This window comes from Capra hircus, chromosome 11, assembly GCF_001704415.2.
Source record: "Capra hircus breed San Clemente chromosome 11, ASM170441v1, whole genome shotgun sequence".
Classification (NCBI taxonomy): Eukaryota; Metazoa; Chordata; class Mammalia; order Artiodactyla; family Bovidae; genus Capra; species Capra hircus.
Window position 1 is genome coordinate 105,366,916 of NC_030818.1, and position 14,280 is coordinate 105,381,195.

Below are 14,280 nucleotides of genomic sequence, written 5' to 3' on the forward strand. Positions count from 1 at the left end.
CGGGGGGACTCCCGGGGCCCACGTACCTGTCTCGGGGGTCCTGGCTCCTGTCCAGCAGTGGGCGACGTGGGATGGCTGCTGAGAGAGGGCTTGGGCTGTAGGGGCTCCCGGCCCCCAAAGCGGTCACAGGAGTAGAAGCGCTGCTTCTCAGAGGAAGAGGAGGAAGGCTGCCTTCGCTCCTGGGACCGGCCCCGCTCCTGCCTGCGCTCCCGCCGGCAGCCCGCTGGCCCATCCCCTGGGGGCGGCGGGGGGCCCGGCCCCGCGCTGCTGTAGGGTGCTGGCCAGGGGAGAATGGAAGTCAGCCGAGTGGCTGGGGTTGGGGGAACACAGACCTTACCCAGGCCTGGTTCCTCAGGGCCAGCAGGGTTCCCAGGGAAAGGTGGGAGGTGGTCCTGTCTCCACACCCAGGGTTGCCCGTGGGGTCATGAGTTACAAAAGGGAAGAAGATCTCACAGGGATTCTTGGACCCCAACTGGAGCCACCACCCCTCGAGAGCCCCCTCGCACGCACCGCCATCTGTGTCTGCAGACAGGCTGGGCCCCTTCTCCAGGGACTTCTGCTTCCGGTCCCTGCGGCGATGGCAGCGGTGGTGGTGGTGGGGGGCGGCCTGGGTGGCCGGAGCACGGTCCAGGGCCGCGTTGCACAGATGAGCCACGTGGGGCCTCTGGGGTGCCAGTGTGGAGATGGAGCGCTTCATGGGGCTGGCATCTGGGGGTGGCTGTGGGCGGGGACATGGGTGGGCTCACAGCCTGAGAGTGGGGTCCAGCCTCCAGGCAGCAGCCATGCCGTGGGGGCTGGCGGACCACAGGACACATCCCATTGGGAGGAATGGGCCTGGGGCTCCATCCCTGAAGCAGGGCTATCTCCCCAGACAGGGCAGGCTGAGCCCCCAGGAGGGTGGGGATGGGGGAAGGATCGTGCCTGGGAGGGCCTGGCCTGGGGAAGACCACGGAGGGTCTGGGGTTCAGGGACCGTGAGGCCTTTCCCTCTCCCTGGAATACTCTTCCCCACCTGAGATCCACCCTTTCTTCAAAAGTACCCTTTGCACAAGTTGCCATCCATATGTCTGTCTTTCCCAGGCCAGGTGAGGCCCAGGTGGCCTCTGGGCCTCAAAGTCCCTACAGGACAGGGAAGGTGCTGGGAAGAGGGGCTGCTGGCCTGGCTAGAAGGGCCCTAGATGGGACCCAGGGCTGCCCTGGCAGCCGCGGCCGACCACTCTGCCAGCCCTCTGTCCCTCCAGGACTGTGAAGCTGCTCCTCCAGGGCTGAAACCAAGACCCGTGGAAACGTACTCACCCGCAGCCGCCGTCAAGGTCAAGCGCCATGGAGGGAGAAGAGGCGCCAACGTGGCGCCAAGGGGAGGTGGCCAGGCCAGGAGGGCACTGAGCAGTGGGCAGAGATGGGCCGGGAGGGGCTGGAAGAGGCGTGCTCTGCCTAGGGACTCAGCCCACAGTGCACAGCCTCAACCCAGGGGCTTCCCTTCCAGGCTGTCCACTGTCCCAGAGAAAGAACAGGGCCACCCCCTGAAAGGGGACAGGGTGGCTGCAGGAGGCATTGATTTCTGGGGGAGGGGCAGGGCACGGTGGGGGAGAGGTGTGTCCCAGAGAGGGGGAAAGGCTAGGTCAGGGCCACGGGGCCACCTGTGGGCTGCAGGCCTTGGTGCCCAGGCAGGCGCTGAGCACAATGGGCAGTGAGGACTCTAGATGGCCTGACAACACCTCCAGAGGGTTTCCAGCGGGGCAGAGGGTGTCGTGGACACAGTGCATTTGGGAAGCTTCACCCCAGCAAAGCCCGCCCGTGGGATACAAGCTCCTCCATGCCAGGTCTCCTCACCTCCAACCCCCTCCCACAGCCCCAACCCTCCCAGACCACCCACCTGAGTCTCTGCTGCCAGGCGGGGCATGGAGGCCGCTCGGCCCTGGCTCTCCAGCCCGGGTTGGGGCTCCCCGTCAGGGGCTCTCAGGGCCATGCTCTGCATCTGGACGTCCACAGCCTGGGGGTACAGCAGCCCCCCAGTCACACCCACCCCATCCCACTCTCACTTCCCCCACCTCCCAGCCTCAGCCCGCACGCTGCTCTCACCCGCCCTCACCCACTCTCACCCAACCCCCACCTCGGGCCCCAGCCCTGAGAGCTCTCACCGGTTTTCCTGTCTGCACCACCGGGATCTCTGTGGAGTGGCCACGCTCCAGGGGTGTCCTCACCTCGCAGGGTACCTCCTGGGTCCTCTGAGTGCCCCAGGAGACAGACTCCTTGATGCCGCCCTCTTGGGTTTGTCTATGGAGGACAGGGGATCATCCTGTTGGCCTGGAAGCCCACGGGGCATAGAACCTGGCTCCCACCCAGAACCAGGCTCCACCCTGCCAGGAACCTCCACCTTGACCCTGTTCTGGGCTAAAGGAGCCCAGAGGGATGAGACCCCTTGCGCGCGGCCGCTCCCAAGTAGAGGCACAGCAAAAGCCTCACCAGGAGGGACAGGCACAGTGGGCCCCTCCACGGCTCAGAGTGGACGGGCAGAGAGGGGACCCTGACAGGGGGCAGCTGGCCGACACAGGGCTCACGTGTGTGCTGGAAGCGGAGATCGTCCACAACAAGGACAAGGCCACACGCACACACGCAGAGGCACCCAGCCTGTGCTGCAGCTCACCAGCCCTGACAGCCAGGGCCGCCCCTACTCCCCGATCTGAGCTTTTCCACCCTGAGGTCACCTTTGGCGAGACCGCCTCTGGACGCCCTCCCAGCACACGCAACCTGCCTGCCTGCCCGCACCCTCTCAGTGTTTCAGTGTGTCTCCCACATGGCCCAGCATTTGCCTGGGTTTCTGCTTGCTCTCGCGTTCAATGAAGCATCACATACATTCTCTGTCACCCAGGCTGAGTGGTAACAATCACACTCTGAGCTTGGAGGTGAAGCCTGATCACCTCAGCTGGTCACACGAATGACCTGACCCACCATCGCTGGGGTTTCTGAGAACACCCTTCCTCTTCCCAGGTTGCAAGCACCTCCCCTGTGCGGTGCGTCTGGGGCTGCTGCAGCCTCGGGAGAGGCTGACCCCGAGGGGAAGCACAGCCAGCAGGACAGACGCTGGCCCCAAGGCCTAGTCACCCCTGAGGCCACACCATGCTGAGGCCAGGCAGGCACTGATACCACCCATCAGAGGGCTCAATAAACGCCCCCACTGCCTGGCCCCAGTAGACTGGGCCCTCTCTCGCAGGCAACAAAAAGCAGTGGTAACTGATCTGCGCAGACATTATAACCACGGGGAAAGTGACGCCCATTCTCCTGAACCGAAAGCTCGGCTCAGACCAATCTACAAAGACACTGCCCCACCCCATCCCCTCCGACACACACATGCACACTCAGGATCCACTGTTTCAGTGCGCAGATGGGATCTTAACCAATATGGAGAAAGGCCACTGTCCCCGGGGCCCACGGGCACTCTTCCGGAGCGTGGTTTTCCTCTGGGAGTTCCCACTTGTGCTCAGGTTCTCCCGGTGTCCTACGGCGTGCCCACCTCTGGGCTGGGCCTTGCACCACCACCGCCTGCCCCCATGCCCCCAGCTTGGGCCTGGCGCGTGACTTGCCGCGGCCAGCAGGGCACAGGGGGAGGCCTGAGCGCCCGCGGCCTGCACTTCCCCTCGGGCTGCTCTCTGGCCCCGCAGTGCAGACGCGCCCAGGACCCAGCCGCCTGACCCGGGACCAGGTCTGCCGCACTGCCGGGTGGGTTCCCTGAACACGGCAGTTTGTTCCTCAGCAAAAGCCACATGGCTGCCAGCCCGGGAACCCGAACTCAGCTCCAGAACAAGTGTCCAAAACATACACAGGAGAAGAAGCAGGGAGCCCTCGCCATGCCTGCTGCTGACCTTGCTGCTCTCCAGGACAGCAGACGGGTGTGAGGCCCACCCTCGGCCCCTGCCAGTGAGGCAGAGCACATCTTGTTTGGGCTCAACAAATGAGATGCTTTGGCCAACGGGATATTAGCAGATGTAGGACCCCTGGCCTGGAGGGCAGCTGAGAGTCTTGCCCTCTAGTGCAGTTCAGCCTGGCACCACCTTCTGCCCCTCGGCCAGAGTCCCATGGTGATTGCTATTCTATATCACTTGGTTTTGCAGTCATTGCCAAGAATTACTGAGGCTCAGTACCAAGAGTTACATGACATGGCAGGATCTTACCAATTCGGCTACAAAATGCAGACATCAAATGGAGGGACACCCTTGGTGGTCAAGTGGCTAAGACTCTGAGGTCCTGATGCAGAGGGCCTAAGTTCAGTCCCTGGCTGGGGAGCGAGATCCCCCGTGACACAGTGAAGAATCTGCATGCCGCAGCTAAGACGCAGCGTGAGTCGTGCTCCGCTGCTCAGCTGTGTCTGACTCTTTGCAACCCTATGGACTTGAGGGTCTTCCCAACCCAGGGATGACACCCACGTCCTCTGCACTGGCAGGACTCTTCACCACAACTCGATATGGGATACCCGAGGCCTCGCACAGCCAAACAATTATATCCGCACATATAGAACCGAAATGGGGATCTGAGGGGGAAAGTCTCTTAAAGAAAGGTGAAAACGCTAAATGGCCATTACCAAACAGTGGTGAGAAGCTGAAGTGGAAACAAAAGCTTCTTAATGGTCTGCAGGCAACAAAGGCCAGTGAGGAAGCAGAGGGGAGCCTCCACCTGACAGAGAAACAGGAGCACACAGCGGGAGGCACAGCCGGGACACCCGGCTGTCTCATCCAGGTGCCCCCGGGGCCGGAAGAGCACCTGCCTGTTGCTATAGGAGTGAGCGTCAGACCAAGCACAGAACCAGCCCTGGTGGCCGCCTGGACCAGCTGGACCCACAGTAAAGCCACCTGGTGGCAGTGGGTGTGGGTGGGTGGCGATAAGACCCGAGGGCTCCCTGTCCTGGATCGCTGCCGCAAGGAGCCCCGCGCACCCCGGATGGACGCCAGAGCAGCAGGGGGGAGAGCGGGTGGAGCCCGAGGAGCCCTGCCCTCCTCCCATCCCCGCCCTGAGCCTGCCGGCGGCACTCACACTGCCCCACCGTTGCTGAGGGAGGCCGAGCTCTTCTGCCGAAGGAAAACACGGGCTCCTCGGAGCACAGCCGGCTGAGTCTGCTCCAGCGTGGCCTTCAGGGGGTGGAACAGGGACACGGGGCCCATCTGCAGAAGGACATGGGGAGGGGTCTCTGAGGCCTGGCAGGCACAGCGGACAAGGGCGCCACCATGTTCAGCCACCTGCCTGGACCTCCCAGCGTGGGAAGGGGATCCCTGGGCCTGCCTGGTGCCCATCAGGAACCCCTTCCCAACTGGGCCTGTAAGTGACTTCAGGAGAGTCCTTTCATTCCTTCGGGCCTCAGATTCCCTTCCTACACAATTCGGGGACTGGACATCATCATCAACTTGGACTGCCTGGCAGAGACCACTAGAGTTGAAGGTTGAGAAGAATTCGGATATTTCGTGGCTGGGGTGTGGGCACCAGCCACCTCACATGGCCAGGGATGGATGTCCTGTAAGCTCTGGACACCAGACAACTTTAGAGATGAGAGTCTACACACGCTCGCTCAAGGTCTGGGCTGTGATGAAGTCGTCATCTTTGGAGGATGACCTCTGGAAGACAGACCCAAAATCCCCCCACTGAGAGGCGAGTGGGACCCTCATGACACTGGGCTGTCGGGGACCCTGCCTGTGTGCCCCTCCCAGAGGACCTCAAGTACTCTTCAAAGCAGCAGCACTGCCTGCGGCCTCCGTTTTCAGCCCGCGTCTCTGCCCTGGGCATGACTAGCTCTCCACACGAGGAGCTCCCTCACAGCAGCAGACAACCAATCAACAGGAGCACAGACTGGGTGGGGCCCCTGACTTTGGGGGCCGGTGAGGCAGCCACAAGAACCTCTCATCTTCCTCTTCCCGCTGCACTTTCTCCAAGAAGGGGCCAGGTCCCCTCTGCCGCCGAACAACAGAAAGTGCCGGAGTCTCAGGGTTACTTTTGGGACTCCTGGAAACTGGTACCTGGGCCAGGCCTCCAGGAGCTTGACGCATCTGGCCTCTGGTGGTTTTGTTCTGCTTGTAGAAGTCGAATATCATCAGAGCTGCATACACCTTCCCCACCGTCATCTCGTCGGCTGGGGAGCACGACAGGCAAGGGAGGGGATACAGAGAAAGGGGACACGCGGGGAGGCTGGGTAAAGACCCCTGGCTCCGAGGACGGGAGCTACACCGAGCCTCCCCAGGCCCCGCCATGCTCCACCCAGCAAAGCGCAGCTCAGTCTAACCCCAGATGTCATCCTGGCTGCTCCAACGATAGGGGTCTCCTTTCCATTTCCCTGGATTTTCTGCAGGAAAGTCCCCACACGAAGAGTGTGGGTGACTCTTCTCAATGGAATATGGCCTTGGTATCTCCTCCCACAGCCCCTGTGCACCCACCGTGGAGACCAGAGTTCTGGGCTATCAAGGAGGTTGAGCCCTCCTCTCCAAGGTGACTCAGCTCGGCTCTGCCTCTGAGTGGGACATGAAAGGGGCGGGCAGGGTGAGTTTCTCACCCTACTTACGTTTATGGGGTGGCACCAGTAAGTCCAGGGTCTTCTGGGGCAGATTGGCCCACACAGAGGAAATCTCCTTCCTCAGCTCTGCGTCGCACTGATGCTGCTTCGTGCCAGCTGGGGCAGGACAAGGGTGGGGAGCGGGGAGGGCTGTTAGGAGCCATCCCTTAGCCCCACAGGGGAACAGGCAGAGGTGGGTAGGGAGAGACCTGATCCTGGGGGAAAGTTGCTGGGTAAGAAGCATTTCCGTGAGGGCTGGTCAGACAGCTCCCAGTCAAAATGTGTCTAAAGAGGTGTGGTGCTGAGCGAGGGCGCGTGGGCAAGCAGGAGTGATGGGCAGGAGTGGGGAGGGGAAGGGACGCCTCAGTGTCCCAGCCATTCATTCGTCATTCCATCACATTCACTGAGCACCTACCAAATGACAGGCGCTGTTCTAGATGATGGAACAAAAACAAAAGAAATTGCCCTGAGGAATCACACGATTTTAACCTACAGTAGCAATAAGTTGAAAATCCAGTGAGTTGGACACAGGAGAAACCAGGAGGGAGGGATGGGAGCTGTCAGGAGGGCTGCAGTGTGGACAGCCAGGAACGTGTTCACAGGACGCTGGAGACAGAGGCGGCCAGGGAGCCAGCAGGGCAAGGCCGCGGCTGCAGGGGCAGACGTGCAGGCGGGGCTGCTGGGAGAGGAAGCGCAGAGGGACGGTGCGCTCTGATCTCACTTTCTTCAAGCATCACGGTTACTAAGATACGACCGTCTATAAGAACATCCTCCTTGTTAGCTCCTCCACTCTGTGACGTGCACCCAACCGTGGATTCACCGCAGTTCAGGCAGGAGCGTGGCACCCCTGCCCAACTCCCTCCGCACCCTTTGTGTTCCACCCCTTCAACCCCGTCCAGGGCCCTGGCATCACCAACGTGTTTTCTCTATTATTTCAACTTCTCAGAACATCATACAGATGGCATCACATAATACGCTGGCTGTCGAACCTGACCTTCCACCCTGCACGATGTGTCTGAGACCCACCCATGCCAACACGCCAGCGACCTCTTCCTCAGCTGCTGAGTGAGAACCGTCTCATCACAAAGAAACACCAGTTTGCTTATCTGCCACCACCTGGTTGACACCCGAGTTGTTTTGAGTTTGGGGTGATTATGAACAAAGCTGCAGACAGCAGCACAGAGGTGTGTGTGTGTGTGTATTTTCATGTCATCCTCCTTAGGCATAGGCTGGCTGGGCCCCATGATGAAGAACCATGAAACTTTTCCAAAGCGGCTACACCACTGTGTCCACACTAGGAACACACGAATCTCAGTTTTCCGCATTCTCCTCAGTACTTAATACTGTCATTTTTTTTTTCAAAATTGTTTTTGTCATTCAAGTTTGTTTGCTTTCTACATATATTTTAGGGTCAGTTTATAAATCTCATCTCAAAAAGCCTGCTGGGATTTTGACTGGGATGACGTCGACTCTGCATTGTCATTGGGATGGCTGATCAACAGAAGAGCTGACAATACTGAGTCTGCCAGGGCGTGCGCATGGCTCATTTATTACGTGTGCAGCGCACATGCCAGCATACATATTTTCAGAGTGAGCCAGCAATGTAGAAATAGTCGATGATTTTGGTGGAACAGTTCTCAATTTCAATAGCTAACCTATAGAAATATACTTGCTTTTTATATATTGCCCTTGCTATACTCATGTTTCAGTTTTAGTAATTTCTTTTTACAGCTTTAAACAACAGAAACACACCGTCTCAGTTCTGGAGGCCAGAGAATCAAGGTGTGAGCGAGGCTGTGACCACCCTGAAGGCCTAATGAAGGCCTAATGAAGTGCCCCCTGTCTCTTTCCAGGGTTCAGCGGTTCCAGCAATGCTTCAGGTGCCAGGGCATGTAGATGCTTCTGTCTTGTTAGCTTTTTATTCTGTTCTCTGAGACTTTCTACATAATCGTGTCAGTCATGAACAGAGGCATTTTTCTTTCATCCTTTCCAACTGGCACACCTCTTATCTCTTTTTCTTGGCTTGTCACAATGGCTAGAACCTCAAGTAGGGTATTTCACAGAAACGGTGGCAGCAGACACCCTTGTCTTGTTACTCATCTCAGGGGGGAGGAGCCAGGCTTCTTTGTTAAGCATGTCATAGCTGTGGCTTTGTCATAGATACCCTTGGCCAGGCTGCAGAAGTTTGCTTTAATTTCTAGTTTACAATAGAATTTCTGTATCATAAGTGGATGCTGAGTTTTGTCAAAGCTTTTCCTGCATCTACTAAGATAATCATATAGGTTTTCTTCTTTGATATATTAAGTTGTATTGATTGAGCTCAAATTTGCATTTATCATTCCTGGGATAAATACTAGTCATCATATTCAGTTTGCTAACACTCACTGAAAATTTTGTGGTCTTCATGAGGAATGTCTATCATTTTTGCTTGTAATGTCTTTGCCTAGTTTTGGTATCAGAGTAATGCTGGCCTCATAAAATAAACTGGAAACTACCTTCTCTTTTTCTATTGTCTAGAGGAGTTTGTATAGAATTATTTCCTCCTTAAATGTTTGGTTGACTTCATCAATGGAGCCAACTGGACCCATGATTTTCTAAGATCTTTAACTATGAATTTAACTTATTTAATATATACAGTATTACTCAGATTATCTATTTCCTTTTTTCAGGTTATCTATTTTTGAAAGAGCCTCATAGTTTGTGTCAAGGAATTTTTCCATTTCATTTAAGTTACTGAAGTGATGCACATAGGGTTGTTCATAAAACCTCCTTGTTGTCCATTCAGTGTTAGGAGGGTGTAGAGCAGTGCTCCCTCTTCCCTTCCGTACATTCGTCATTTTCATCTTCTATTTTTGCGGCCCGGCTAGCGAGAGGCTTGTTGTTTTGCGGCCCGGCTAGCGAGAGGCTTGTTGTTTTGCGGCCCGGCTAGCGAGAGGCTTGTTGTTTTGCAGTCCGGCTAGCGAGAGGCTTGTTGTTTTGCGGTCCGGCTAGCGAGAGGCTTGTTAACGTTACTGGCTTGATTTCCAGCATGACCATTCTGGCTGCTGTGTTGGAGGGAGACTGAGACAGGCAGAAGCAGACCAGTGGGAAGGCTCCTGCAACAGCCCCAGCCCAGACCCGACAGAGAGTGATGTGGACCGAGAGGCGGCAGGAAGAGAGAGCAGGCATTGCTCACGTTCTGGGTGTATTTTGAAGGTGGAGTCAGAAGACGTTGCAGGGGTTCAGAAGCACGGATCAGAAATAGGACAATAAAAAAGCAGGAGATAAAAGCGACGCACAAAGTGCTGGCCTGAGTGGCTCTAAGAGTGTCCCACCGATGGAGACAGGGAGGGGTCTGGGGAGTATCTGGAGCTCAGGGGTCAGCACGTGGATTCTAGATGCTTACTGCGCCTCCAAGCAGAGCTGGCGAATGGCGTGTGGGCTATATAAGCCTGAGGTTCAGCAGCAGGCATGGACTGAAAATACAGAACTGGAATTCACACCACGTGAAGCCATGGGAAAAGGTGAGAATGTGTGTCTGAAGCACACCATGACCTTCAGAGATTGGGGAAAAAAAAAAAAAAACAGAAAGAAAAGGCACAAGGGGTTTTACGCAAAAAGGAGGGACTACTATGGACAGGCTGTGGACAGCCCCACGAGGCAAGGGGAGGCTCCTGCAGAACTTGACAAGAGCAGTGCCAGAGAAGCTTCGCGTCATGAAAGCTGGGCTGCAGACTAGAAAAGGAGAAGTCAAGGGCGACGCAGACCCGCTTCTCCTGTTGCCAGGAAGGGAAGGAGGGGAACGGAGAAGCTGATGGGGGTAGGGGAAGAGGAGAGCTTCCAAAAGACAGGAACAATAACAGCACATTTATACACTGATAAAAACAACCCAGAAGAGACAGTTGACAGGACAAGAAATAGAATATAGAGTTTTGGGCATGACATCCTAGGGTCGATGATGAAAATAGTACAGAGCATGCAAAGAGGGGAGACTGGCCTCAGCTCATCCCTTTACACGAGAGAGGGCCAAGCTCAAGGGCATGGATGCAGGGAGGAAGCGCCGTAGGGGAGGGCCCTTCATTTTCTCTGTGAAGGGGAAGCAGTCACCATGTGAGAGGGCGGGAGAGGACAAGCGGGAGGCCCATTTCCTCCCTGGTCTAGTGGGGGCCTCGTGGTCCTGAGGGGGGACTAGGCTCACGATGGGAAAGGGGTGCTCTCCACCAGGTAAGGGGCACTGGCTCGTGTGATGCAGGCTCCAGCACCGCATGACTATGGTCATCTGGGGTCATTCGCTTTCACGCCACCTCAGCTTCCTTACACGAAAACGGGGTCGCTGCAGCACTAACGTGCAGGACGGTTTCAGGAGACAAGGTCAGTGTCTGACAAGGAGCCGCCCAGACAGGCCCCTTTCCCCGCCCTGGACAGCTGCCTGGGGTGGCTTTCGGTGGGGGCAGCGGCGCAGTCACATGGCCCTGCCTTGGGCCCCCCCCTCCAGGCTGCCTCTCTCACCTGGAGCCAGCTTGATCTCCAGTGCAGTCCGGATGAGGGCCATCAGCGTGGATGTGAAGTGGACGGTCATGTCGTCATTGGAGATGGGCATGTTCATACGAACCAGGCGCTGGGGATAAGGGGGCAGATCAGGCCGGGCCTCCCAGGGTTCCCAGGACCGGGAGGCGTCAGGTGGATAGGAGTTTTGCCAGCATTCACACTATCCCTGGACCCCGACCCTCATCTGAGCTGAGGATTCCCTTGGCTACAGAAAGACAGCAGTCCAGGTAAATACTGTCCAGTGGGGCCAGGCCAGAAGCCTGGATTCCTCTGAAAGAACAGGCATGTCTCAGCCAGAGGGATCCCAGCCCACTGCCCATGATAGAACAAGTGTGTGGCCTAGGCTGAAGAGGGGCCTGGGGGGCAGGACCCCTGGGACAGCCCACAGATAGGAGCATCAGGCAAGTGGTGGGGCAGCCAGGACCGCAAGCTCGGAGGTCAGCTCCCAGTGAGAAGACACAAGCCCCGGGATGGCCTCTGTGTCTCACCACCTAGCTAGGGGCTAAGGAAGGGTGCTCAATGGCACCAGCCCAAGGCAACAAGGAAATTCTTAGAGACCAGCTCCTTATGGGGGAAGGACCCGACAGATGTGACTGCAAGGGCCTCGGGCTCAGCCAGCTGCACAGGGGCCCAGGGCCATCCCACAGGGACACAAGCGCTCAGCCAGACTGGGGCCTGTGCAAGCTTCCTCCCTGTTTCACCATTAGGTGAACAGCCCCCTTCCCTCTCTTCCATTTTCTAGGACAGAACAGCTGGAAATAGGAGTGTGTCTATACCAAATTCCTCTGGTAATAACCAGCAGCTGTCCAGAGCCTGAGGCTTTAAGAACTTACGTGATCTCCAGGAGCAAAATGGTCTCAGATGTGTCTGGAATGTCCTGATCATGGGGTGGCCGCCTTGCTGGCCAAGTGGAGCCCTTGGGGGCACTGTGGCCCCCTGTCCTCTCCCAGCAGCTTCTTTATTCCTTACCAAGATGGGAGCTAGAGGTGGGGGTACAGGGCCACTCCATGGGGTAGGCTGTCCTCTGCCAAGCCTAAACCCTGGGATAGGGCAGCCTCTCGGCCCCTTCTCTGGGGAGGGCCACTCTACCCCCAGCATTCTGGAACCAATCCAGTCTTCAGCCTGATGGAGGGCAGGTGGCTGGAGACAAGACCCACACCCTGGCCCCTAATGCTGGCAAAGCCCCACGTGGCACCTCCAGTCACGGTCCCGGGGCCTCCCTCATCGCCTGTGTGGCACACACAGCTCCCAGAGCGCAGCACTCCCACAGGCCAGCACCGACGGCAGTGGGAGAGGCAGACGATTCCTCTTGAGGGGAGTCAGGGAGTCAGGGGCCAGCATGAAGGCGGAACAAGCAGGTGTTTTCCCAGAGAGGAGAGCTCTGTCCAGGGCACCTTTACCAGAGCCCCCCATCTGCCTGCCCAGGCCCCAAAGGGCCAGGAGTTTGGGAGCAGCAGAGGGGCAAGACCAGGGCAAACAGACGGGCATCTCTGCCTGGGCCTAGACCCTCCGGCCATGGCACTCCGTGCATCTCCTGGGCCCTTCCCAACTCACCAAGACCACCTACTCTCACTAAACTCAAGGCCTCCCCTGGTCTCTTCACGCCCAGAACCTTGGACTGGGCCAGCACACCTAAGAAAGAACTCCAAAGGCTAGCCCATCATGGCCTTCCCCGCCTACCCTGGCCACAGTTGTCGGTGTGGACAGAGCTCTCCTTCTTGAGGACAGTGTTACAACCTCGCGTGCAGGGTCTCCATGCAGACTCGACATGCATGCCAGGGGGGGAGGACCAAGGAGGACACCAGAGGCGTCACGTATGGCCCAGAGGGGCCACTCAGCTCCCAGAGGCTGCGCTGAGCCAGGGGACAGATGCAGGCCCAGAATCAGAGCACAGAAACAGACAACGTGGACAGAGCCAGAGAGACAAAAGCTCTGTGGGAAGCCTGCTCAGAGACAGGAGATGGCAGCTAGGCTCCAGATCGGTGCTGGCTGAGTCATGTAGCCACTGGGGCTGCTGGAGGGCTCTCAGGCGGGGAGTGCTAGGGGGATGGAAAGTGCTTACTCACCAAGGAGGGTGACTGGGGATGCAGGGACACGTAGGAACAGACTTGGGAATGGGGCCACGTGACCTGCTCACGTTCCCAGGGGGAGGTCTGGTAGTGTCCTCAGTTTACTCCCTCTTTGCAGCTCAGACCACTGGGCCCTCGGCAACAGAGGGGGAGGGACATGGGACCACCCAGGCCCCAGAGTTTGTTCTCACCCCCACAGGACCCTCTGGAGGCCCAGGAATGAGGGCAGGATGCCTCTCTCCAGCACCCTTCCTTCTCAAGGCTCCATGGACTCATGAAGCTCTAGACAACACCCCCTCCATAGCCCGCGAAGTTCAGTGCATGTGGAGCTGGGCGTGGGCTCCACAGGTGCACCCTGCAGAGGCCTTGCAAGGCCAGACACTGCGGGCTGGACAACTTTGCCCACGTCAGAGGCTTGGGGGACAGAGGAGCCGAGTGTGGTCCTGAGCTCAGAACAAAAACAGCCTCTGTCAAAAAAGCTAGTTTGTCCCCTCCTTTCTGAGGAAGAGAAGGCAATGAGAAAAGGCAGCTGTTGGGCTCTGGCTCCATCTCCCTGAGCCTCCTGGGGAGCTCTCAGAGGGGGCAGCCCTATGGCACAAGGGGCCAGTGGAGAGACACTTCACAGTGTCTGTTTCCCTCTGTTTGGGCAGGAAGCGGAGAAGGTTGGGACAGAGAAAAGAAAGGAACGGAGAGATGGCAGAGCAGCAGACACACAGGCAAGCCCCGGAAGAGGCGGGGGCCCAGCACAGGCAGCCTGTGGGGTGCAGGGTGGGGCCTACCTTGTACGCAACACGAGCAGGGCATTTCTTCCCCAGCCCCAGGGGCGGGGACATGTGTTTCAGCATCTCAAACATGTCATTGTAACTGATGCGCCCACTGGAGACCCGGCCCATAGGACCGAGGCAGAGTGGGGTCCACGGGAGGGTCCGCGGGAGAGTCCACGGGAGGGTCCGCGGGAGGGTCCACGGGAGGGGTACGGCAGGAGGGTAGGGGAGGAAGCAGACAAGAAAAGAGCCAGTTAACCAGTGTCAGAGTAAACGCTGGAAGTCAGAACAAGCAAAACGAGGGCTTTCTGTGGGGGAGGCTCAATCCCCTCCCAGGCCCCCAGCCTCACCTCCACACTCTGGCCCCACGCAGGGAGTGAGCAGGGGGC

General features: G+C 57.9%; 1 protein-coding gene across 2 annotated transcripts in view; it reads right to left on the minus strand.

The window, feature by feature from the left end:
• The window catches only part of CACNA1B (calcium voltage-gated channel subunit alpha1 B), a 217,778-nt gene that overhangs the window by 3,346 nt on the left and 200,152 nt on the right, over positions 1 to 14,280 (minus strand). The window contains exons 38-46 of one of the 2 annotated variants that reach the window (XM_018056199.1): positions 13,907 to 14,003; positions 11,020 to 11,128; positions 6,541 to 6,648; positions 6,002 to 6,114; positions 5,028 to 5,155; positions 2,141 to 2,276; positions 1,876 to 1,992; positions 511 to 718; positions 27 to 277 (exon numbers count right to left, since the gene is read on the minus strand). In XM_018056199.1, the coding sequence (XP_017911688.1) occupies positions 27 to 277; positions 511 to 718; positions 1,876 to 1,992; positions 2,141 to 2,276; positions 5,028 to 5,155; positions 6,002 to 6,114; positions 6,541 to 6,648; positions 11,020 to 11,128; positions 13,907 to 14,003 (1,267 nt within the window). Of the gene's footprint in view, positions 1 to 22; positions 278 to 510; positions 719 to 1,875; positions 1,993 to 2,140; positions 2,277 to 5,027; positions 5,156 to 6,001; positions 6,115 to 6,540; positions 6,649 to 11,019; positions 11,129 to 13,906; positions 14,004 to 14,280 lie in introns of both variants that reach the window. The other variant, XM_018056200.1, reaches the window with a different exon arrangement.